Genomic DNA, 26,465 nt, shown 5'->3' on the forward strand with positions numbered 1-26,465 from the left:
GAGTTCTGGCTCTCTTGCTCTTCTCACAAAATCCTCTTCAGGTCAAGTAGCATGGTCCTCGCACAGTTGAAAAGAAATTAATTGATTTAAATTATATCATACACACTCATGGGAGGCGTAAACAAAAGCAACTTTGCCACAAAAATATGTTAAAGGTGTACGTTGAGAGAGAGAGAGAGATTAATCATGCAATTAGTTCAGTTGTACCTGTCATTCACTCAGGATTTAAGTGAAGGGATGCAATCAGACTCTACTGATTTTGAAGTGACAATTCTTCAGAACTCAAAAATTATGAATGATCTGGAAAAAAAAACGTTCACATTTGCAACAAGAAGAAAGGAATGAACTTAAACAGTTATTACTTGAATACAAGCACTTATTTCCAGACGGACTTACAAGAACAAACACAATTTTTCATGACGGTGAAATTGTAAATTCCACACCCATGAAACAACATCAATACAGGATGAAACCTCTCAAACAGGAATACTTGAAAAAAGAAATTCAGTATTTGCTGGAGAATGATTTCATAAAGCCAAGTAAAGGTGAGTGATGTTCACCATGTATACTTGCTCCGAACACAGATAAAACAGCTCAAGAATGGATGACTAGATTTTATAAGACAGGAAATGCAAAGTATGTTACCTAATTTGACTTTCTGAAAGGAGTTTGGCAAATTCCATTGATGGAAAGAGCAAAAGAAATTCTGGCATTCATGCGTTTTATCAATGAAAAGTGATGTCTTTTGAGATGAAAGGTTCGCCAAGTACTTGTCAACATCTAATGAATATGATTTATTCTGGTCTAGATAATTTTGATGCTTACAAGATGATGTCATCATCTGCAACGACACATGGAAAGAACATTTAGCAACAATTCGTAAATTCTTTGACAGACTCACTGCTGCAAATTTGACAATTAATTTATTCAAAAGTGAGTTTTGCAGTGCTTGTGTAACATTTCTAGGACATATCGTGGGAAATGGACAAGTTCAAGGTATAGATGCTAAGGTCAACGCTATCTCTTGATCCCTGTGCCTATCAGTGAAAAGTAACTGATGCCATTTTGTGGTATGGCTGGATACTATTGGACATTTTGTTCCAATATTTCCATAAGGGCTGAAACCCTGACAAATTTTTTAAGCCAAAAAAAAACAAAAACATGTTTCATTGGACATAAAAATGGCAGGAGGCTTTCGATAAGTTAAAAGCCATAATTAAGAGTGCACCAGTTCTTACAGATCCAAATTTCAGCCATTAATTGAAACGGTTGGTGCAAGTGATGTTGGGGTTGGGGCAGTATTGATTTAAGAAGATAATAATGGTGTTGATCATCCGGTATACCTTTTTGTTCTAATAAATAAGCATCACAGAATGTATTCAACAATCGAGAAGGAATGTTTGGCTTTGATATTGACATTACAACACTTTAAAGTTTACATTAGTTCAGCTCCTCCAATTATTGTGTTTTGTGATCATAACCCCTTTACTTGCATCAGCAAGCTGAAAAACAAAACTCAGAGATTATTAAGGTGCAAATTGTTATTACAGGAATATAATATTGACGTCAGCACATCAAAGGAAAAGACAATTTAAGTGCACTTTCCCATTTATATAAATATTATTTCATGTATACCTTTTATCATTCAAAAGATTTCTTCTTCTCTTCTTTTTTTTTATAAAGTACATTTATAATTGACATATGGTAAAAAAGGCTTTATTATATAATTTGTTCTTTTTCTTTTATGGGGTAAGTACTGTGTCTATTTAATTTAATTATTTGTTATTTTTTAATATTTTTAAAACTTCTATTGCATGATATTGTAATGAGACTTTGTATTTGATATTATTTAGAATAAAGTTCAGTTTTGACTGATTTTTTATTTTTGACGCAAATGCTGACCTAGTTCGCTACCTTGTTTCCAAATCAGTGACAACTGTAGTAAGCAACTTATTACCATTTTGTTTTAATTCTTTTTCAGAATATGAATTAAGTCAATGCCATACCTGGACTAGGTGATAATTATCATGTAACAAACTTCCATCTGTTTTGCGTTTCAGCTAGACTGATTCCTAATGTATTGAGATAGCATTGTCAGTCGTACCATAACACTTGAAAAGTCAAGTTGTTGTACGTTGTGTCCAGTTTGGGCTAATTATTTTATTTTCTTCAAATTATTTTGAATTCAAGTGACATTTATTGAAACAAACAGAATTAAAAAAACTGAAATAATATTTTCTATGATTCAACAAAAGACTATCGACACTGCAGCACTTTGCATGTTCCAACAGATGTCATCATCTTCCATTATGGATTTAATCAGGATTCAAACTCAGTTTCATTCCGGACATTTTATTACTAGAACTTATATTGTTTTAATTATTAGATTATGTTTGGTTTCGATTCGTAAAACCTAAGTTTTTTTCTTCTCATTTTTAACTTGATATTCTAGGGAAATACATTATTGTTACATTACATTTTGTAAGAGCCAAGACATGTAATACATGGAATATATACACTATACTGCCTTGTATATGCATCAGTATTCTCTGATCTATGGGATCCATACTGTACACTGCCATACATACATCATACATTATTCCTTGATCTATGGGACCCATACAGAATAATGTCTTATATACATCATACATTATTCCGTGATCCATGACTGATATATAGTATACTGCCGTATACACATCATGCAGTATTCCCTGCTCCATAGCAGATATCGCGTATACTGCCTTATACATATCAAACAGTATTCAATGATCAATGAAATTCATATTGTATACTGTTTTATATACATCATACAGAATTCCCTGATCCATGGCATATATAGTATACTGCCTTACACACTACATACAGTATTCCCTGATGTATGGGATCCATACAGTATACTACCATATATACATCATACATTATTCCCTGACCCATGGCAGATGTAGTATACTGCCTTATGCACATCATACAGTATTCCCGGATGAATGGGATCCATACAGTATACTGTCTTATATACATTAAACAGTATCCCCTTACCCATGACAGATATACAGTGTGTCAGATATATCATATAGTATTCCCTGACATATGGGATCCAAACAGTATATTGTCTTGTATACATTATAAAGTATTTCCCGATTCAACGCAAATATACTGTATACTGCCTTATGTATATCATAGAGTATTCCCTGATGCATGAAACCCAAATGGTATAACATAATAATAATATTTATTCTTGCAACAAGTTTGTCTTAAAATGTTTGCAATCAACAAGCAAAATTTTGTAGGATATTTGTAATAATTCCAGTTATCTACATAGAGGTATATCAAGTAATGCAATTTGTATGACAGTAAATAACTTAAAGTAAACGTGGGATAATTAACAACAAAGTGAAACTCATGAGCACGAAAAGGGCATGGGAACACAGTCCTGGGGATGCTGTTATATCTACTTATATTTACCATTACATTGAATATGTTATAGTATACTTCCTGATATTGAAATGCCTTATAATAAATGCAGATGATACATTATTCCTTCATTACAATGATGTAAATGGCAATAACACATTGACTTATAGTGACAGTGTAGGTAGAAACTGGATAGTCATGCAAGACAATTTTGGATACAGAAGGTGTATAGTCACTCATGACTGTTGTGTATACATGAGGTACAGAGTCACTCATAACTGTTTGTGCAGACATGACGGATACAGTCAAAAGTGACTATTTTGTAGACAGGAAGTGAATAAATCATTCGTGACATGTGCAAACATAAGGTGAGTAGTCACTTGCGACTGTTTTGCAGAGAGGAGGTGTATAGACACTCATCACTTATTTGCAGACAGAAGGGGGATACTTAGTTGGGATAGTTTTGTAAACATAATCAGTGTAATCACTCTGGTCGGTTTTGTTGGCAGAGGCCATATAGACAGTCCATTCAGTTACACTGGCTCTCTAAGGGTATAGTCATTGAGGTATTGACAAAGGAGGTATAGTCATTCAAAACCGTTTTGATGGAAGAGAGTTATATTCATTACCGCCAGTTTTGTTGTCAGAAAGGTTATTGTCTTTCCATATAGTTTTGGTGGCAGAGAGTGTACAGCAAATTTCCATACCATTCGGAGAGGAAAATTAGGAGCATAACGTTTAGAGAAGGGACAATTCACACATAAATTTGACTTTTTTGAAGAAATGTCGATGGATTCAGTTACATGGCAACATATAACTGTGTGTGTTAACTGTTACCTGTAAGAATACATTTTTAAAACTGTTTTCCTAATCCATATTATATCACGGAATAATAGTAACTGTTACATGACAATAATATAAACCACATAATGTATGGCCATGTCTTAACAGTGAGACAAATCATTTCGATGTTCAGTCACTCTTTCAGCAGACACATAAAAAACGATGCGAAATGAAGCATCGCATTAATAAAAAACAGACAGTTACAGTAACAATTACAAAATAAAACCATTGTTGTATGTATTCGCAATATTTATTTGTTGTATGTACTCGAAATATTTAATACCACTTGTTAAAGACTTTTCCAATAAATTCATCATATGTCACAGGGTATTACTAACACTTAACAAGGCACCTGTCTTCGAGTTTTGAGTAGTTGAAATGTATATAAGCTCTTTAATGGTTACTTATTATTGTCATGCTGGTTTCTCACAGAGACAGTATATAAGATTTCTGATTTTAAATCTCTATCTTAAAAGACACAACATTCAACATCATGTTCTTTGAATGTCTTGAACGAAAATGGAGAAAAACACTACTGGTTTATGAAGGCTGTCTTTACCATTTGCAAAAATATTAGAGGGGAAGGAAATATGACAATGTAGTAATTGTCCCTCCGAAGGTCAATGTCACATTGCCAATGGAGGAATGATCAAAGGTAACAGCAACTCTGCCAGTGGAGAAATGATCAAAGGTCATTGCCACACTGCCAGTGGGGAAATGATCAAAGACCGTTGTCACACTGCCAGTGGAGAAATGATCAAAGGATGTTGCTACACTGCCAGTGCTGAAATGATCAAAGGCCATTGCCACAGTGCCAATGGAGAAATGATCAAAGGTCTTTGCCACACAACAAATGGAGCAATGATCAAAGGCCATTGCAACACTGCAATGGAGAAATGATAAAATTATGTTGCCACACTGCCAAAGGCCATTGCCACACTGTCAATAGAAAAACGATCAAACGTCATTGCTACACTGCAAAATGGAGAAATGGTCGAAGGATGTTGCCACACTGTCAATGAAGAAATGATCAAAGACCGTTGCCACACTGCCAATGGCAAAATGAACAAAGGCTATTGCTACACTGCCGATGGAGAAATGTTCAAAGGCCATTGCCACACTGACATTGGATAAATAATCTAAGGTCATTGCCACATTGCCCATTGAAAAATGATCAAAGGCCACTACCACACTGCCAATGAAGAAATGATAAAAAGGCATTGCAACACTGCCAATGGATAAATGTTCAAAGTCCATTGTCACACTGCAGATGGAGAAATGATCAACGGCCATTGCCACACTGCTAATGGAGAAATGATCACATTGCCTTCATATGATCTGTATGCTGCATTTTCAGGAGAAATTGGCAAGCGCATGTTAGAATATCAATCAAATAGAAATGAAGAATCGGAAGAACATTCTCCGGTTATAGTTCAATCAGTACCTTGAAATTTGTCTCAGGGATATTTCCATGTTTTTAAAGTTTAAGGATGAAACATTGCCTTGACAGTTTATTTTGGATTAAAAACACAATATTTACATAGCTTAAGATCAATATGATTAACAGCTCCTAAATACCTAGAAATTATATATGAAATTTGATAGCAGGGTAATACATGTAAGTATTAGACATTATTTTCAAGTTAGACAAGGTAATATGTATTTTATATGAAGGGATTAAAGAAATATTAAAACCATAAGATGCCTGAATTACCTTTATTTTTGTAAACATGGAAAATGTTCCCCAACAGACTGGGCACATGCAGCTTTACTTGTAAATATATAGATGACACATGTCTCAAATCATACCTTTTACACATAGTATCATTGGATACTTGCCAGCCCATTTGAAGTTTTTACATGTTTATATGTTCAAACAAACATTACAAAACAAAAATATTATATACGGTTGTTGTCTTTCATAGGCAATTTTGTTTTATCTTGTCTTAATTAGTCAAATATTACACCTGTAAAATTTCTGCAATTTTCAACCACACAAAACTCATTGGATCAGCAGGTGTATGTAGGTCAGACACCAAAAAGAATTCATCAAAATAGTTTTCTCTTGAGTAATATTTTGAAATATGGTATTTTTTCACAAGCTCGAACCGTAAAAACCATTATTTTCACAGTGATTTGTGAATAATTTGTCCAATTTTCAATAACTTATTATTTGATATCTAAACTTTGCTGTCTTCAAATCAGTGAGAATGCAATGATATCATTGTTTTAGATAAATTATTTCAAAACTCGCGACGTTTCTATGAATGTTTATATTAAGTGGCCGGATTTGGTCTTTTATCTTACATCTCACAGCAGATTCAAGAAACAGTGCATTATTTATGGAGAGTACCAAACTATATTTGGCCAGTCAATGGCAAACCCACAGTGAGTATTAAGATAAGAACAACATGCTGGGAACCAGTCCATTTCTGACTTACATAGAAAAGTGAGTTTTTTAAATGAATTCACAGGAAGCATTCAGACACATGTACCGTCCACTAATTTACTTCGTGCTGAAAATTGCATAGTGTTTATATGTGGACATTCCGCTTTAATGATAAATTCACTTTTTCTTTGTTCCAGGTAATTCTGAAGACTTTCTGTGCCTTTTTATCACACGCCCCTAACATTTTTGCATGAAGTAGCATAATCATGAGCCATACCAAGTTGAAATTGTATGTTACTCTTAAAACCAATAGTGCATATTCATTACAGTGTTCTTGGACGGTGCAACAATGAATTTTGGATGTCCTAAATTTGCGATATTTTCATAATAATTCTGACCCTTGTTTTGAGTAATATTACATAGTTCATGAAATAAAGACATATGTGGTATCAGAGATAGAGACGAAACTGGCACTAAGTTGGTTTACAAGAAATATTTATGATTATGTATTTGTTTAAATGGAGAAATACTACAGACCGATTATCTATTGCTTGGCTTATGATGACAATATTCATATTGATACTCACAAAATAATGCCATGAAAATTTTAAATGAATTTGTTTTCATTCTTCAGAATTCTGAAAAATAGTTGAACTTGTAACGTTTTTCCGTCCTTACTAAACATTAACATTTTAATTTTAACACCAGTGTCTCTAGATAAGAATCGTACCTAGAACAGATGACCCGCCATTGCTAATATCTCAGTGATCACAATCACATACATGTTATCAATACGTCTAGTGTCACTGAATCAGTGAGTGATACTCCCGTCAAGTCTCTAACCTCGAAAATATATCTCAGAACAAAAATCAGTTTATTCCAAAGTTCAGTACCTCATTTTCAGTCAACCAATGAGAAGACAGCATTCCATTCTGTGCGGTGACTTGCATATTAAGTAGGTGCAATCATGGCCATGTTGAGCTATAGAGTGGGAAAAATGGCCTATCGTTCCATAAATGTATGCCAGTACGACAAAGTTTTAGTATGCATACAAAGTCGAATGCCTGTCAGATCAAAACATAGGTACCAAAATTATTATGTTACGTGCAGTTTAGCTTAAAAGGTCACGTGAAGTTGCGAGAGGAACTGCGCAATCCGGTTTAATTCAAGGTCGTGATTTTTTTCCGAAGCACGTACTTGTCATTCAAATAGTTCTAACCAATCAAATGGAAGCTAAGAGAAGAGAACGTTTTATAAGTTTGCGGAGTTTCAAATGTACGATTTTCAAACTTAATTCTGAGACTGAAGCATGGTCTCACCCTTGTATCTGTTTATCGTCAAGTTCTCACCTCTAAAAGTAGCCACAGCTTACTCCAGGCTGAATGAAGTCAGCTATATCCCCACATCTTCGACGGACCACAAGTTGCATCCATTTTTTTCATGTTCTAAATATTCGTCTTCAGCATCCATACCATATATGGCTACATCCGAAGACTTCCGAATAAACACGTTCCCATTGTTTCCGTATTTCCGTTACAATTACAATTCATCGGAAATTGCAGATTTAGTTTTTCTTTTCCCTGAAATCGCGCGACTTGTGATGAGTAATCCGAAATGACGTTATTTTTGTTAATGGGAGGGAGGGGGCAGAAACACAACGGTGACATTATAGAAACATATTATTAAAATAAATAGGCACCACCGATAGAAGTATCTTTTCTTTTGATATGACATGGCACAGAAGTGATTATTTTTTATTGATGACCATGCGTGGAAGTTTTTTTTTTTTATTTTGCCGTCTGTGGGGTAGAGGTATGTTTAAATGGAATAGACCCCACGTCACAAAGACTACTTTACCAACAACTGAGACTCTTAAACACGAAATCAGAATATGCTATCATTTTCATTCAATTGAGAATAAAATCTTTCTTCTAAAACTTATAAACACGTTGACTGGTTCAATGTTACTATGTCACGAGGAAACTTTCATTCAATTTATGCGGATAGGAGATCTTGAGTTCTTAGCTGGAAGTCAAATTAAATTATGTACATGACTGTAGCGACAACATTAACCTGGTTGCACAAATGTCGGACTTATCCCAATTTACAGAAAGAACTTTTTAATAATAATGGAAATTTTGGTGTAATAGTTCAGATGATCTGAATATTTTTCAAAACGTTTTGAAAACAAAACATAATATTTCATTCATCTAAGAAATATTATGTTTTATTTTAATATTGACTGTGTTCAGTCTTATGTTTTATAGACAAAAGGGGTATTGTCAATACATGCAGTTTTCTAGATAGAATGGGTATAACAATCCAGTCATTTTTTCTAAACAAAATGGGTAGAGTCATTCCAGTTAGTTTTCTATATGGAATGGGTATCGTCACTCTGGTCAGTTTTCTAGACTGACTGAGTATCGTCACTGAGCATAGTTTTGTAGACAGAAATGATACAGTCACTCAGGACTGTTTTGTTGGCAATCCATGGGCAATTAATTCAGAACAATTGTAGTGGCATCTAAGTGGCATAGTTTTACAGGACTGTTTTGTTGGCAGAATGGGACATAGCTACTTACTACCATTCTGTTACTCAGATAAGTTTTGTTGGCAGAAAGGGCATAGCCACTTGGGACTGTTCTGTTGACAGAAAGGGCATAGCCACTTGGGACTGGTCTGTTGACAAAAAGGGCATAGCCACTTGGGACTATTCTGTTGACAGGAAGAGCATAGTCACTGAGACCGTTTTTTTGAAAGAAAGGGCACTGTCACCTGGGACCGCTATGTAGGTAGAAGATGCAGTCATCTAGGCACATTTGATAGACACAAGTGTAGTCACCTAGCACTATAAATCACTAAATATTGTTTTTATTGGCTGAAGGGTGTAGTTACTCAGGAGTGTTTGAGGGCAGAAGGCATATAATGACTCCAGTCAGTTTGTTGGAATGGGTACAGTAACCCAGGAACATTGTTTGAAGAGAAAGTGGTAATAATTCAGGAGTTATGTTGACAGAAGGAAAATATTCACCCATAACAGTGTATGTTTATGGTGTAGGAACTTCTGTCAATTTTGTTAGAAGTTCAATGGATTGCCATGGAAGACAGTTTTGTGCCTAAATGGAACAGTTTTATTGGTAGCTTACTAGATGATAGTTGAGGTTGTTTCCATTGTAATAATGTAGAAATAAGACAAAATTCCAACAAAACTCTCATACAGTATACTTTATCATTCAGACTTTCAAGTCAACTCACCTTGATTTTAGACCCATCCTCACTGTAATATCTTGGTTTGGCAATAATGTTTAATTGTTCCATGAGTAGTAAGATGTGTTTTTTGTTGTCATGGAAATCTGGATTATTCTTCTTTGACCAGACAGCATCTGGAAATTGTAAGAGAATACATATTACATTAACAACTGAGGTACTCATGTATTTGCCTTTTTTAAGACAATTATACAAAAATATTCTTTCAAACAAACTGAAAGCATCCTAAATTGTGTAGCGCATATGTAGACAAATGACTCACATTGTGAAACATCATGAATAAATATAATGTAGTTGGTATTAATGATGGAAAGCCATTGTACACTACTGTGTCCAGTCTCAAGGATGGCTATTTATGGCATGTCGCGTTATGCTACTGTATCCAAAATCAAGGAAGGCTGTTGATGGTATGCCACTGTACACTAGTGTATCCAGACAAGAGGAATGTTCATAACGAATATCCCTGTATGATACGGCACCAAACTAGAGCAATGCTGATAGCATGTCCCTGTAAATTATTTCACCCAAACAAGTGGAATGCTATTGCTGGCATGTCATGGTAATCTACTACACCCAATCTTGAGGAATATTAATGATTGTGTGCCAAGGTAAACTAATATACTTTCTTTCTTGAATAAATTCCAGCATTTAATTATCATCATGCTAATTATTGAACCAGCCCAACTCATATATTCACTGGTTGCCTCATATGACTGTAAGGGATGTACTTTGGACCCAATCAATATGACATGGGATGGGTGTGTTTCTGTTAGTAAATATATGGTTAAATGGTGAAAATCTTGATAGTTTCAGAACAGTATGAAGAGGACATTTCAAATGAAAAAGGGATAAACATAGTATAATGTTCAATTTTTGGCAATTTATGGAATAGATGTATGGGTTTAAATTTAGTCAGATGAGTGATTGCATTCATTAGGCAGAGCTATGTATCATATAACATGTTGGCGATATCTGCGGTTAGGTAATACCTTGTGAAATGTTACTGCAACCTTAAAGAGTGTATCATTCATCTACAAAAAGGAAACTTATATCCCAATGTGTTGGTCCTTCTGGTCACAACTTTAGTAAATTTGCAATAGTAAATGTTTCTACTTGCTATCTTGCAAGAGTTTTGAGTAAATGTTCCATCTGTATGTAACATAGCATCATGTAGATGCCATATTCATGATAATTATAAAAAATATTCTTTCAAACATACTGAAAGCATCCTAATTTGTGTAGCGCTTATGTGGATATAATGTAGTTAATATATAAATCATAACCTTGGATTGCCATACATGCCCTTCTGTGTGCCGTCAGCCATCCAGTGGTTTGGTTGACAAATGACTAACATCGTAAAACATCATAGATTACCAACATTTGAATACAGTTGGCATTAATGCTGGAAAGCCACTGTACACTACCGTATCCAGACTCAAGGAAGTCTACTGATGGCAAGCCACTGTACACTACTGTATCCAGACTCAAGAAAGGCTATTGATGGCATGCCACTGCACAGTAACTGTATGCAGAATCAAGGAAACCTATTGATGGCATGCCACTGTACACTACCGTATCCAGACTCAAGGAAGTCTACTGATGGTATGCAACTGTACACTACTGTATCCAGACTCAAGGAAGGCTAATGATGGCAAGACACTGTACAATACTGTATTCAGACTCAAGGAAGGCTATTGATGGCATGCCACTGTACACTACTGTATCCAGACTCAAGAAATGATGTGGATGGTATGCCACTGTACACTAGTGTATCCAGACAAGAGGAATGTTCATAATGAATATCCCTGTACGATACTGCACCAAACTAGAGCAATGCTGATTACATGTCCCTGTAAATTATTATGCCTAGTAAATCATCAACCTTTGTGTCAGCTATCCAAGACATACCGCTGTGTACTGCATTAGTAAATGCCCAATCAGTAGGACCACCTGAAAAGATTACTGAAATAGTTATTTTTATCAACGACCAGAATATTAACGTATTTCTCCTGATAGAAACGTGGCTAAAAACATCAGGCGATGAGCCCAAGTGTGCGTATCTAACACCCACTGGTACTCCATCAAGTCGTTCCCCCGTAATTCTCGCGGAGGTGAAATTGCTGTCATCACAACGAACTCCATGATCAAACGTCTTAACCACACAACTTTCAATTTATACCACACATCGTTTGAACTAGCCTAAACCACTGTGCAAAGGTCAGTCCATTTTTTATGCCTATACCACCCTCCTCCTAGTAGAAAAAAAATAACGAGTTGACTGAATCTCTCTTTTTGGAGCAGTTTCCGAATCTCCTGGATTATGTAGTATCGATAGGTGGCAACCTGATTATTCTTGGAGATTTCAACTTTTACTTTCACAGCCCTGGAAACCCATGCACATTAAATCTCCTAGATTCCACTAATGTTTTCAACCTTAAACAGTCAGTGAACCAACCCACCCATAAACATGGTCACATTTTAGACTGGATTCTTCATAGACCTGATGATAACATTCTACTGTCCTCCCTGGTATCCCACAAACTTGCATCAGATCACCTCTGCATTAAATGCCATCTGGACCTATCAGTCCCTAACCCTCCACCTTTATTTGCTTCTAAGAGAAACATCCGTATGATAAATATAACCAAACTAATGCATGACATAGAAGCAAACCCAACAACTTGCTTACTTTCTACAGCAGAACAACTCGATAACTGCCTGCGTTCATTGCTCGACAAACATGCCCCAGCCACCAAGTGCAGAGTATCGATTCAAGACTGTTCTCCATGGCACATCATTGCTATGGAACAGCTTCAGACTGCTAAAAGAGACCGCCGTAAATCTGAGAGGGTTTGGGTTTCACCAGATTCACTATTCATAAGCAAGTCAATGAAGCCGCTAAGAAGAATGTCAGAAATATAGTCCATACAGCAAAATCAGCCTACTTCATTACTAAGATCCTGGAAAGTTCCAGCTGCAAAGAGCTCTTCGTGATTACTAACAAGCTAATGTCAAGGAACAAATGTACATCACTTCCAACTACCTTCTCACCTTTCGACCTTCTGGACCTGTTTGCAAATTTCTTTCACGACATAGTACAAACTATTAGAGATAAGCTTGACAACACAATTTCAATTGACTCGTTGTCACTATACATTTGGGATACATAATTTCAGCGGCAACAATTAGCAGCATTTGAACCGGTCTCTATGGATTTAATACAAAAAAGTGTGCAAAAACAGTCATGTAAACTTGATCCAATTCCAACATCGCTTCTGATAGAGTGCTTAGATCCAGTATTGCCTTCATTAAATGATTGTATTAATACCCCTCTCTTCATCCGGGGAATTCCTATCATTTTTCAAAACTGCCATTGTAAAGCCTCGGCTGGAGAAACCAACACTCGACCATAACGATGTAAAGAACTACCTCCAATTTTCTAATCTCCCATTCATATAAAAAATCTTAAAAAGGTTGTTCTATCCCAGCTTGTATCTCATCTGAATTTCAAACAGTCTTTTTAACAGTGTACAATCTGCATATCACCCTTGCCACAGTACTGAAACTACTCTTTTAAAAGTAGGTAATAACATTCTCTCTGCTTTGGATAGCGGAAATATTACAGTCCTCACCCTCTTTGATTTGTCTACAACATTTGACACAATAGACCAAGATATATTAATTCACTGTCTCCAGCATGTATTTAGCATTTCTGATAAAGCTTAATGTGGCTCAAGTCCTACTTGGTCAACAGGACACAAATTGTTTCTGCGATTGGAATACACTCCAGCCCAGTTAAACTATGTAGTCGCGTTCCACAGAGGTCTGCTCTTGGACCTGTTCTCTTCATTCTATACACCCAGCCGCTTTCAAGTGTCATATATCATCATCCAGTGTCTCACCAATTGTACGCTGATGACACCCAAATATACAAATCTAGCCACCCAACTGAAGTTGATACTAGCATCCAAGGTGTAAAGAGGTGCATTCTGATGGGAAATCATTGATGACATGTAACAAGCTATAGATGAATGATAATACAACTGAGGCCATTCTGATCACAACATAAAGACTTTCTGATTCACATCATTTACTTCAAACAATAAATATCAACAACACCCAACATTAAATTCAAACAGTCAGTACAAACCGTATGTGTTACTCTGGACAGTACTCTCACATTGCACCAACATGTCATGAACATATGCAAGGCGGCGTAGCTTGCATCGCATCAGCTCCATTCTCAAAATGTAATATCTTTTAGTTCATAACTCTAAAACTCTTGTGTTCATTAGTACTTGCAAGACTAGACTATTGTAACGCAATTCTGTCTGGTTCGTCTCAATATCTTCTCCAGAAACTTCAAAAAATTAAAAACACAGCTGCTCGGATCATACTTAGAGTATCACGATCAGAGCATACCTCCATGCTGCTCTGTACCCTACACTGACTATCCATTCGATCCAGAATCAAACACAAAATTTGTTCTCTGTGCTACGTTTCACTGACGGACTCGAGTCCAATATACATATCCGACCTCACCCATGTGTATACACCAGCAAGATACTTACGCCCCTCTTCTGGCAATTGTACACTCATTATTCCCACTATGAAAACGAAGTCATATGGGCAAAGTTGTTTTGCATACCATGGCCAAGCAACGTGGAATGAATTGCCCACTGAACTTAGACACAAAGGTACAGAAAACATAACAAACATGCTGAAGATAGTTAAGGTAGATCCATTATTAGGTCTTTAAGGTTGTTTTTGCAGTCGAAATAAGTAAGTTTTAAGAACAACCTTGAATGGGATATTTCCTTTCCCTCAAATTTAATTTGTATATTTGTTCACATACACTGGTAACAAAGTTATAGATAAGATGTATATGTCCGATAAATAAATATTTAATTACCATTTTGTTGAGTTACGTATTGTGTAAATATGTAAGGAAATGATTATGCTGTGATAACCCTTTCTCTTTATCTAACGGTATAATCGGTTTGGGAACAATTGTGTGGCCATATTGTTTCTGGGTCTGACAGGTTCAGTGACAGTTTCATGTATAAATGTGCATTCGGTCCAAAAGCAGGTGTATCTATGTTCGAGTTATAGATTTTTCTTAAGGCCAAGCAGATGTACGAAAGAAAACAACGGATAACACATTGTTTGTTTATCTCAATGTAGGCACTAACATGTTATCTATGTATCTAAGCATATATGCATACATTGTAATGGCACATCAGCACAATCCAGGTTCCAAACAGTTTTTACATGTATAATCCATGCCACAGTGGATAATTTAAACTAGTGAGAATTACTACCAACAATAATTATCAATGCCATATTCCCATTGCAAACTACAACATAATGAGCCAAGATATATCGCAATGCATTTTTGTGAACTATAATCAATAAAGGAACTTAGGCTTAGTCGTCACTTAGACATAATACCTCGTATCTGAATTTGTTCTATACTGTGATGAATATTTACAAAGCTTAATGACTTTCCAGGTTGGGATCAAACCTACTCTTTCCACCATTATTTTCCTTATTCCCTGTTCATGTAGGGATATGGGGATGGGGCCAAGAGGACTGCGATAAAGTATTAATCACTTTTGTCTTTGACTTCTGCTGACTGCGCTTGCCTTTCATGCCTATGTATCTGCCACTGCGAACATTGGTTTACGCAGGTTATTGCAAGTGGAAGTCGACACATAGCAGTTGTCCTTGTCCAGCTGAATATTAAATACACTGTACAAGTACACAAATATGGCCAAAACGAATTTAGATGAACTATTGATGAGACCATTTTCCCTCGAAATGAGTAATAAAGACATGTTTAATATTTTTTGAGAAACATCACTATTTTCAAATTAGCCTCTGTGTCATCAAATTGAATGATCTACTCCATTTTTATTTTTGACCAATAAAACACCATTAAACGTTTTTTGGTGAAACTTCATGTCACTATGACCATTAATTCAGGATATGTGATAATTAGATTCAAGATTGATACCATGTTGATCAGCTATAGTTTTATTAAGGACCAAACAACAACATATATCTATATAACATTTACAACCATCTTGAAGGATTAGCAGTCACACAATTTAAAAATGTCCATCAAATCAACGATACTACAAGCCAGATTTGCAATACTGTAATATATAACCAATTAGACATAGCAACGAGTCTTCTGGTTGACATTCCATGTCAATATGACATTCCATTGGGAAGCAGTGGCAAGATTTTAAAGATGGCTGTCTGTCAGATCAGCACCAGATTTAGATAGGTCCAATTATTCATCATGAGAAGTTGACTGGTGTTTATACGACATTCTGTTTATCAGGAGTAACATCAGGATTTCAACATGACGGATATGGCGGTAATATTGGACATCAGGAGTAACATCAGGACTTCAACATGACGGATATGGAGGCAATATTGGACATCAGGAGTAACATCAGGACTTCAACAGGATGGATATGGCGGTAATATTGAACATCAGGAGTAACATCAGGATTTCAACAGGATGGATATGGCGGTAATATTGGACATCAAGAGTAACATCAGGACTTCAACATGACGGATATGGCGGTAATATTGGACATCAGGAGTAACATCAGGATTTCAACAGGATGGATATGGCGGTAATATTGGACATCAGGAGTAACATCAGGATTTCAACATGACGGATATGACGGTAATATTGGATATCAGGAGTATCATTAGGATTTCAACATGACGGATATGGCGGTATTATTGGACATCAGGAGTAACATCAGGATTTCAACATGACGGATATGGCGTTAATATTGGACATCAGGAGTAACATCAGGACTTCAACAGGATGGATATGGCGGTAATATTGGACATCAGGAGTAACATCAGGATTTCAACAGGATGGATATGGAGGCAATTTTGGACATCAGAAGGATATCATTTTATTTTGAGACCATCCACATATGATATGAAGACTTCCAGTGACATTCCCAAGTTAATATTACAATCCTAATCCAATAACAAGATTTTCATGATGTCCGCCTTGACAACCTTATTAGATGTCTAATTATCACAATTTCCATTTAGGACCAACTTGAAACACAAATGTTAATATGACTTTCCATTAGGGATAAGTAAGTGATAGCAAGATGTTAACAATGGACGCTGCATTGACTGTGATAGCTATTGAGGTATAACTAGATCATGGGATTAATGTGTGTGCAAAGTTTCAGCATGTTCAAGGCAATCCTCCAAGTAGTATAGGATTCATATCAAAAACAAACTTATGCTACCAGACAGAAGGACACCAGATGATGAACAACACACCATCCAATATCCTCTTCTAGTCTATGGCCAGTATAATTAATGACCAATTAAACATTGTCATTGTAATAAGAGAGCTGCTGCAGCACTTTGGTTTTCACAGATGTTCCTCTTCAAGCATAAAAAGATATAAACTCTTACAACCAGAGTGTAATCAAGAATTACATAGCTCACCTATATGAAATAAAGTAGGATCCAGTAGATACTGTAAACATCGATTATCAAGCGGAATTCAGATTCATATTAAAGTGATACCGATAAAGAACAGTTCGACCCTTTTTCTAACCGATTTATTTTCTCTTTTTTCGTTTATACATTTCAGGAAAATAACTTGTAATAGACATTATATAGCTAATATTGTGCTGATATACCATTCAGCTATAGATATGCATACTTTACATATATATATTCTGTGACATAAAAAAACAAATAAAGGAATAAAGTGTCTATAGAAGATAAGTATAGGTGTTATACTTAATTGGGGGACAAAACAGGTTTTTTAAAATATAAAAATTGAGTTATTATTAAATAAAGTTGGTTCAGTAGCCATTATACATGTCCACCACTGGAAGACAAACCAATGGTTAGATTTGCAGGTTTAGTGCCATTTTCAGCACACTATATGCAATACTATATTGTGGTCAGTATGCATAGTAGAGGAAGAACGTATGAAAACCCCACGAAGAAAGAGCAACCCAAGGGAAGCTACTGGTAAGCTTTCTCATGTACCCATGATAGACCAGCCAAAATACAAACCCATGCAGAATTGTTTCATGATTCTAGGTCGATCATTATGCCAGCAATTCATAGTATCATAAGATAAATCCCAAACCAAGGCAGTAAAACAATAAGCTTATGTTGCTCTAAGAATGGGATACTAACCTGCATCATTAATATAGTGACCATTGCCTACCAGATAACATCAAACACAAATCTAACTTTGTGAAGCATAATAATTGACACCAGGTAGGAATTTGTATATAGATCAACCACTCGTCATTCTAGATTCAATAGTATGCACACGGCAAGCAACGAACCTATGAGATCATCAGACGAATTCAAAAACAGAACCCAAACTCAGATAGTAAAATGTATTAAATGTAAAACAATAGAAATCACACAAATGGCAGTAGATTTGACAGCTCAAATGGTAAAGTGTCAGACTTATAATCCAAAGGAAACATATTCGATAGTCATGCTTCCTCAGGAAAGATGTCATGTTGTGTCTTTGGAAAAATACACTTACCTCACACAGGGTTATAAGTGAATTATTTTTAGGTTTATTCCAGCTTTTACAATTTTCTTTGAGGTTGATGACACAAAGCAGTTACAAGATTATCTCTAAGGAGAGCATAACGGTTATTTTTTTATATAAAAAAATTGATATAATATTCTTTTAGATTATTGTCTGAGCAAAATGAAATTAAAACGGTTCCCACCCTTTTAAAGGATATATTACCAGATCATTTCCAGGTTTTTTTCCAGGATAAAATTAATTTTTTCAAGGTTCACATATGACAATACTGAATGAATTCATGAACAGTTTAGCTTATAAAACAAGCATGTTTTTATAAATCAAAGATAGTTCTATTTCAAGAATCTAAGTCAGTAAATATGATCATGCACAAAACCATAAAATGTATCACATGAAACAAGTTTGACTAAGTTATAATCCTTTAAATTTTCATGTAGAGTCATTTCAGTGTACGTTATAAAATGTCCAACTTTACTTGCATGACATGTATTATGTTTGTACGAGGAAACAACATAATGAACATAAATTTCATTATAAACCAATCAGATTAATCAGTTTGTAAATCAAGATAACAATATGTGTTCTTGTTACAAAAATTAATCATTTGATACCAAAGTATGAAAATAAAACAATATATGAAAAGTGTTAGAATCTTAACTTGTAGATAGATAATAGATAAGTTTAATCACTGAATGTATGTGCCAATAAAACCCAAAACAAGATTTTTCAAATAATCTAAACTCAGTAAGACGATCTAATTAAAATCCATGATTTAAAAAAATCATTTACAAAAGAGTTGATAAATGTTGACAAAAAGACCTTCACAATTAAATACTAAGGTAACTACTAACAAGGACTGGTGTTTGTTTGTAAATGAACATATGTCTGCTTCTATTGCGATAATCCAGTCCTAAAACCTGTATTAAAGAGTTTGTACGGTTTTGTGATATTCCATACAAGGGACGACAATCTTCCTTTTTTATGCGACCTAAATGAACTCTGAAGCCAAAGCAGAATAATAGTTTAACACAAATGCTCAGCTCAGACACTCAACATTTTGGACCACAAATATTTGACTTAAAACGAATGGCAGTCCGTTTTCTAATTCGGGATTCCTCAGAAGATTCCCACATTTTCACATTTTGACAATTTGATTGTGATGTGATATGATTGTCTATGAAAAAATTAGACATCTGCTGCCATGGTGTTGTAGTCTGGTTCCCTGCTTTCTATGATCTCTGTGTTGCACTCCGTTTTATGAAGTCAGGTGAACGCCGACTCCATATTGTCACGTGATCGAACAAATGGCCCCATATGGATAGACCTAGTTAATTTAACCACGGCACATTTATTCCTTTAACATTCTCTTTGTTAATGACACAATGCGATTTTAACAAATACTTTCTATTTTAACTTATGGCAGACATTATCTTGCGTTCACGCTTAACCACCAATTCGGTCATATAATTATTTTTACAAATATTGTTATTAGTCGGCGAAGTTGAAAGAGATGGGTACACCCAATGGAATTTTTGTTAATATTGCACATTATAATAGCTAGATATAATAAATTCCTTCTCCAATCAATTCCAGGATACATTTTAAGCCGAAATTGATATGAGGTGATGTACACCAGCCTAAATATAGCCAAAGATTAATAAGAAAATTTCACACCTCTTTCATGAGGGGTGCGGGTAACGATTGTTTTACAAATATTGCATGCTTCTCACCATGTCATCTAATATATTCTAGCTGCAATACATTTCTTGATCAATGTTGCACAGATATTGATTCCTCGTTGTATATGTAAAGTACCATCGTTAGATTAACTAGATCTCTCCATATGAGACCCTTTGTTTTGATCACGTGACAATATAGCGTGGGCGTTCACCTGACGTCTAATAGCAGAATGCAACGCAGGGAGCATACGAAGCAAGGAACAAGACTAATGGTGCCGTAGTGGCATATGATAGTCGCTTACCAGAAGGCCTAGCAACACTTAAATGATGTTACATCATGTCATGCCTGTATGTAATCTGTAGTAAAAAGGATTTATTTATCAGAACTGCCAACTATAATGATCATTAATATGCAGACAGACTGGGCAGAACTACAGCATAGATGAAATCTGACCCGGTGCTCACTATTTACATTACTAGTCAAATAACTACACACATCTAAAACTACATCTTAGGTCCAACATTTATGTAATATTAATATTACTATCTTAATGTTGTTGTAAGAAATTCAATCAAATTAAATGAAAGTAGAAACCAGAAAGAACCCATGATTCTCAAAATATTTATTTCAAGAACAACAACTAGAAAATTGTAGAAGTGAACAGAATAGTCGACACGTTAGTCACGTGATATAACAGAACATGTGCAATTGTTCCCGCAATAAGTATATAAATAAATGGATGTTCGTCTCGTATTCTTCATTATTGCAAAGAGTATACGAATTTAATTTAATATGTTATTTTGTATCTGCAGCATTTGTAATGGGTTATTACTGATATCATGTGACTACCGTTCTATGATGTCTTGAATATTTGGATCATGAGACTTGTGCAATCATGAGCTTAGCAATGCAAACTGTGAATATCAGATCAAAATTCATTAAAACCATAGCTTCATCTCGTCTTCGAGCAGATTCAAGACGTAACTTAAAACTCGCATTATGTGAGAAAATAAATAATTTTCATATCGATTTCATGCAGGTATGACTCAATGCAACAACATTTAGGTTTTCTAGGACATTTGGTAAATTGATATGCTTTGCCACCAGCATGTCAGCTTCTAGTGATGATAAACTGGTTTTCAAACTTAGCTGTCTGTGAAACAACCAGTCTACTATCCTAACCTAATCACCGAGTGTTGGCTCAACAAATACGGCAAGTTCCTAAATGATCCATATTGCAACCTCTGCATTGTCTGGTCAGAACTCTATACATTTAGCTCATGATCAGTTCCGTTATGACTCAGTTATGTAATTGTTTCTGGCGTCAAGTGTTGGCAGAAAATTATGGGTTTCCTTTGCACTTTCATCAATATTCAAGGACTTTTCATGGTCAGAAATTATTTTAAATCATTTTTCCTGACTTATTCCCAATTTCCCAGTAGTGAGGGAACCCTGAATTAAAGACAACTGAAAATTAATTTTAAAAAAAATAAAACAAATAAACCTGCAAGTGCTAAGAAGTTCACCATTAGTTATTGAAAGACTAGTTGGGTTCTGAAAAGTAAAAGTAATAAAATTCTTTGAAAACCTGCTGATGTAAACTTATTGATCAATATACACATCGTCTGATATGGACCACAATGTATACCAAGTTTGAGGCAATGCATCAGAAGAAATGGGTCTAATCCTGTTCGCAAGAGTGCATCATACATGAGATCCAGCTTTAAATACCAAAATGAATTAATTCATGCAAAAGTCAACGTGCAGAGTTATTGGTGAATATGCACTTTTTAACTTGCTACCATGATACACACAATTAATCCATTACAAAGAACAGAACAAGCAGTATCTACAATACTCTGTCGTACACTACAATACTCTGTTGTACACTACAATACTCTGCCGTACACTAAAATACTCTATCGTATACACTACAATGCTCTGTCGTACACTAAAATACTCTGCCGTACACTAAAATACTCTATCGTATACACTACAATACTCTGTCGTACACTAAAATACTCTGTCGTACACTACAATACTCTGTCGTACACTGTATGCAGTGGAAAGTAATAAATTACAAAGTGAAGAACGTGCCATACCTGCAAAATATATAGGTTACTGCATTTGCATGGAAAAATATGAGAGTGTTTTGGGTTGAATACTGCACGAACTTGGGAGTTCATATTTTCCCATACAAATGCAATAACCTTTTTACTATATGGTCATTTTTCATAATACGTAAGGCTTTATTATATAAACAAAATACTCTTCAAGAAACAAGATAAATGACTGTATGCCGTATTCCAAACTAAATACACAAGCGCATTATTACTGCGCACATAACTACGCCCAGATTAATTTAAACTTAGTCGCGCGCTCGACATAAATTTCGAAAAAAAATGGCGTGTCTAGATATAATTGATATTGGAAGTCATATTGTGAATGAATGTGCATTGCAACAACTTTTCCATTTGATCTGGAATACATATATTTTGGTATTTTCTTCGATTCTACGAAATTTCGTGATTATAAACTGGATTTGTATGTGACAAAATTCCACATGAAATACATGGGATTGAAGAAGCATGTTGACATCTGCAAATGTGTTTCTGTTTCTGTTATTGAATCTTTGAAATCTTAATGTGGGAAAAATATGAAGTCTTTGAGTTGAAATTATCAAAAGATGCTATGGAATTTAATGCTTATTTCATTTCGAGTGCAGGAAGGAGGATGTAATTGCGCTTATCATCGAAATTACAGTACAGTTTCGAAATGTGTAATCACGAAGGAGAATCTATGACATGGGTCATGTAATTTGGATTTGCAGAACTAAGAAAGTACATTTTGAGGAAATTCCCGATGTAAAAGTGCAAGTATATTTGTTTAGCCATTCGTATCACCAGCTAAAGAAGACAGTATATGGCTTGTCACTTGTATGTTATTTGTAATGACCTGTTCTTGCGTTTGCTGTATACTGTAGCTAGCCTAAATCCGAAACATTGTATCAACGCGGAATGTTCCAAAGCAGCTGGTATGTGGCAGTCCCGAAACATCTGTTTCAGTTCATTCAGAAACAATTTTAAACAACCACAACATAAAACGCGTCTTACACGAGTGTACATGATTCGTTTACAAATCTAAAGTGCTGGCGTCTGGATCCATTGTTTGTTTACAACATAAAGTTGTTCGTTTATGCATGTGAATGTTATGTTGTGTATTGGCGCGCGGGTTCAGTATCGGGTAATACTGCATGATTCTGACAATGTAAGGTTAGCGGGGAAAAATGAGCATATAATAACATATTTTACAACACTTCATCAGATGCTTTAAGACAAGTCAAAATTAATGAGACACCAGTCAGGAGATGTATTAACTTAAAGTCAGAATGGACAATACTTTAAAATGCATTTTAAACCCTGACCCATATTTAAGTGTCCTCTATAAAATAGGTCATGCTTGACTCTGGAGACTAATGGGCAGTGGGTCTTAATGATGAACCTTTCATCAGGCTATGTATTACTGACCTAAGGTCATTGTGTATAAATCTTTTGTTCATATTCGACTAACCATGGCTATGACTTCTAACCTCTGGACCCCAATATCTATACATTATTTATAAAATACTTTGGGTCACAATGATCAAACACTTTGAGCTTCTGGCCACAGCAAGAGTGACCCCTTCCATATGTTAAGCTCATGTCGATAATAAATGTAATCTTTACATACAAACACCATTTTGTCTTGTTTGAGTCCCATTAACCTTGTCTGTTGTCCTTTCCCAAAATAGCAATAATCTTTGCCTTGAATCAGGTGCAAAACATTAACAGTTTAGTATAGGTCTGTGATATAGAGCTTAAGTTAATATGCAGAAACATTATTTCTACGTTCAATTACATTGACCTTGACAGTTCTGTTCTTCCTGAATCATTATGCATCTGTATTACCCAGCATGAAAGCCATAACCAAGCTTTGGTGAAGGTACATTGTTGCAAACTGGAACTTTTGTGCACATACTATCTTCTCGCACTTATACAGACTTTGATTATTGACCTTTCGTCCCAAAATTGATTGGGTTTTTCCTTATGCCAACTGCAAGCTATCAAAAACCTCTTTTCCAAGTCTGTCATGATGAATAAAGGCAAAATACATTTCCTTTCAATATGTCACCTATTGGGACACTTAAGTTTGGCAGTGAATCTCCATGATTAATAACCTTATTCCTTACCCAAAGTGCAAACCGTACATAACGTTTGCTTGTTCCAGGAATATCAGAGAACTTTTGATATTGTGCAGAAACTATTTTACTCTTTTCAGTCTCAAAACGATTAGATTACATTTTTAACCGCTGAAAAATTATTCAACATTACCATATGTGCAAGATATGTACAAGGTTTGGTCCAGATGTTGAACCATTGGTTTGGGGCATAAACTATTTTCTTATTTCAGTCATATTAAACATTGACCATTTCAGCCCAAATTCTAAAGGTTTGTGTTTTACCCGATGTAAACGCTATCCACGCAAGTTAGTTCAGATAGGCGATGTATAACTATCTGTAATGTGTGGAATCCATTTTTGTGGCCCTGGCATTTGATTTTTTTACCCCAAAGTCAAGACGCTTCTGCCTTAGTAGTATGTAACAGTCCGACATCAGGTTAGTAGTAACATTCCTTCATCCATTTATTAGTACATGTATGTATCATTCACATACAGTGCATGTAACATTACTACATCAGGTTAGTATCACGTAAAATTCAGCACAGTAGAATGTAACTTTCCTATCACTTTTGATCCAGCCGGATCCGACGTTTTTGGGGAAATTGAAAAATATGAAATGTTGCTGGATAGTCTATATACAATGGACAGTCGAAAGACAACAAATAGTCAACATACCATGGACATTCAATAGACAATGGATAGTCTATATACAATGGAAAGTCAATTGACAATGGACAGTCAATAGACAATGAATAGTCAACAGACCATGGATAGTCAATAGACAATGGATAGTCAATGGACAATGAATAGTCTATGGACAATGTGCATTCAATATATAATGGACAATCAATATACAATGAATAGTCAACATGCATGTATAGTCAATAGACAATGAATAGTCAATGGACAACGGATAATCAACAGACAATGGAGAGTCAACAGACAATGGATAGTCAATGGAAAATTGATGGCCAATAGACAATGTTCAGTCAATAGACACTGAATATTCAACTGACTATGTATAGTCAATATACAATGGATTGATGCATGCAAGACAAATTATGTGACATACAATAATGTAACACCATCTACATCAGTTGAATTTATGGCAGATTTACATATCACATGATGCCTGTGCAAACACAAGTAAACATATATATATATATATGCATAGAGAGGGCCAGAATCAAAATATCTGAGCTTTTTGTTAAACGGATTCGGTCATTGGTTTAATCAAAATAAAACCCAAATATGTTTGAATTAAAGATGTACCTGATTTGTTATTTAGTTTAATTACCGTGAAATTTAATGAGGCAGTCACATTTCAAAAATATATATTGCAAAGTATGGACTTTACAAACCGATCAGCTCTGGATAAAGTTTTCCTTTCTGCTTGAACTCGTGCCATTTGTCAGCGATAGCTAGGGCACTTTTCAGAACAAACACCTCAGCTGTGATGAGGGACTTGAGGGCATTAATCATCCACTGTGGGTCCAACACAATGTGCTCTTTCAATACTTCCAGGCTGTGGACGATGAATAAAAGTATCAATGAAAATCAGAGCTATACATTTATTACTCTTGCTTCAGAGTCTAGAAAAAAGTGAATCATAATTATTAAAACATTAAGTACTTTGAATTTTCCTGTACACTGCTAGCAACAACAACAAAAAAATAACTAAATGCATCAGTGATATTATTCTTCAATTTCCCAAGCGAACACCAGCCTCCAAGTTTGGTAACTTTAAATGGTCCTTAACGCAATGTCTTTTGCAGGAATAATTGCCCTCAGTCATGATTAACTTGACGTTTCACCAAAAAATTGATAGGTTTCTTCCTTACACAAAGTGTAAGCCATAAAATTTAGTAATTGTATATGGTAAAGAATTTGAGTGCTTGTGCAGAAGACACTTTTCTTCTTTCAGTCACTGACCTTGACCTTTTAACCGTTGATGCCAAAATATATAAGTCACTTTCTTCCACCAAGTGACATCTATTGCAAAGTGTAGATGGTAGGAAATTTGAGTTACTGTGCTTACAAATATGGTAACAGACATATCAGCAGATCAGCAGATG

At 35.3% G+C, this 26,465-nt stretch overlaps 1 protein-coding gene across 1 annotated transcript in view; it reads right to left on the reverse strand.

The window, feature by feature from the left end:
- LOC149772535 (uncharacterized) overlaps window positions 1-26,465 on the reverse strand; it is a 132,801-nt gene that overhangs the window by 40,549 nt on the left and 65,787 nt on the right. The window contains exons 12-14 of the mRNA XM_089947643.1: window positions 25,752-25,915; window positions 9,899-10,026; window positions 4,885-5,193 (exon numbers count right to left, since the gene is read on the reverse strand). Coding sequence (XP_089803769.1) covers window positions 4,885-5,193; window positions 9,899-10,026; window positions 25,752-25,915 — 601 coding nt within the window. The remainder of the gene's footprint in view (window positions 1-4,884; window positions 5,194-9,898; window positions 10,027-25,751; window positions 25,916-26,465) is intronic.

Source organism: Sinohyriopsis cumingii, unplaced genomic scaffold, assembly GCF_028554795.1.
Source record: "Sinohyriopsis cumingii isolate HCF-2022 unplaced genomic scaffold, ASM2855479v2 utg001397l, whole genome shotgun sequence".
Lineage (NCBI taxonomy): Eukaryota > Metazoa > Mollusca > Bivalvia > Unionida > Unionidae > Sinohyriopsis > Sinohyriopsis cumingii.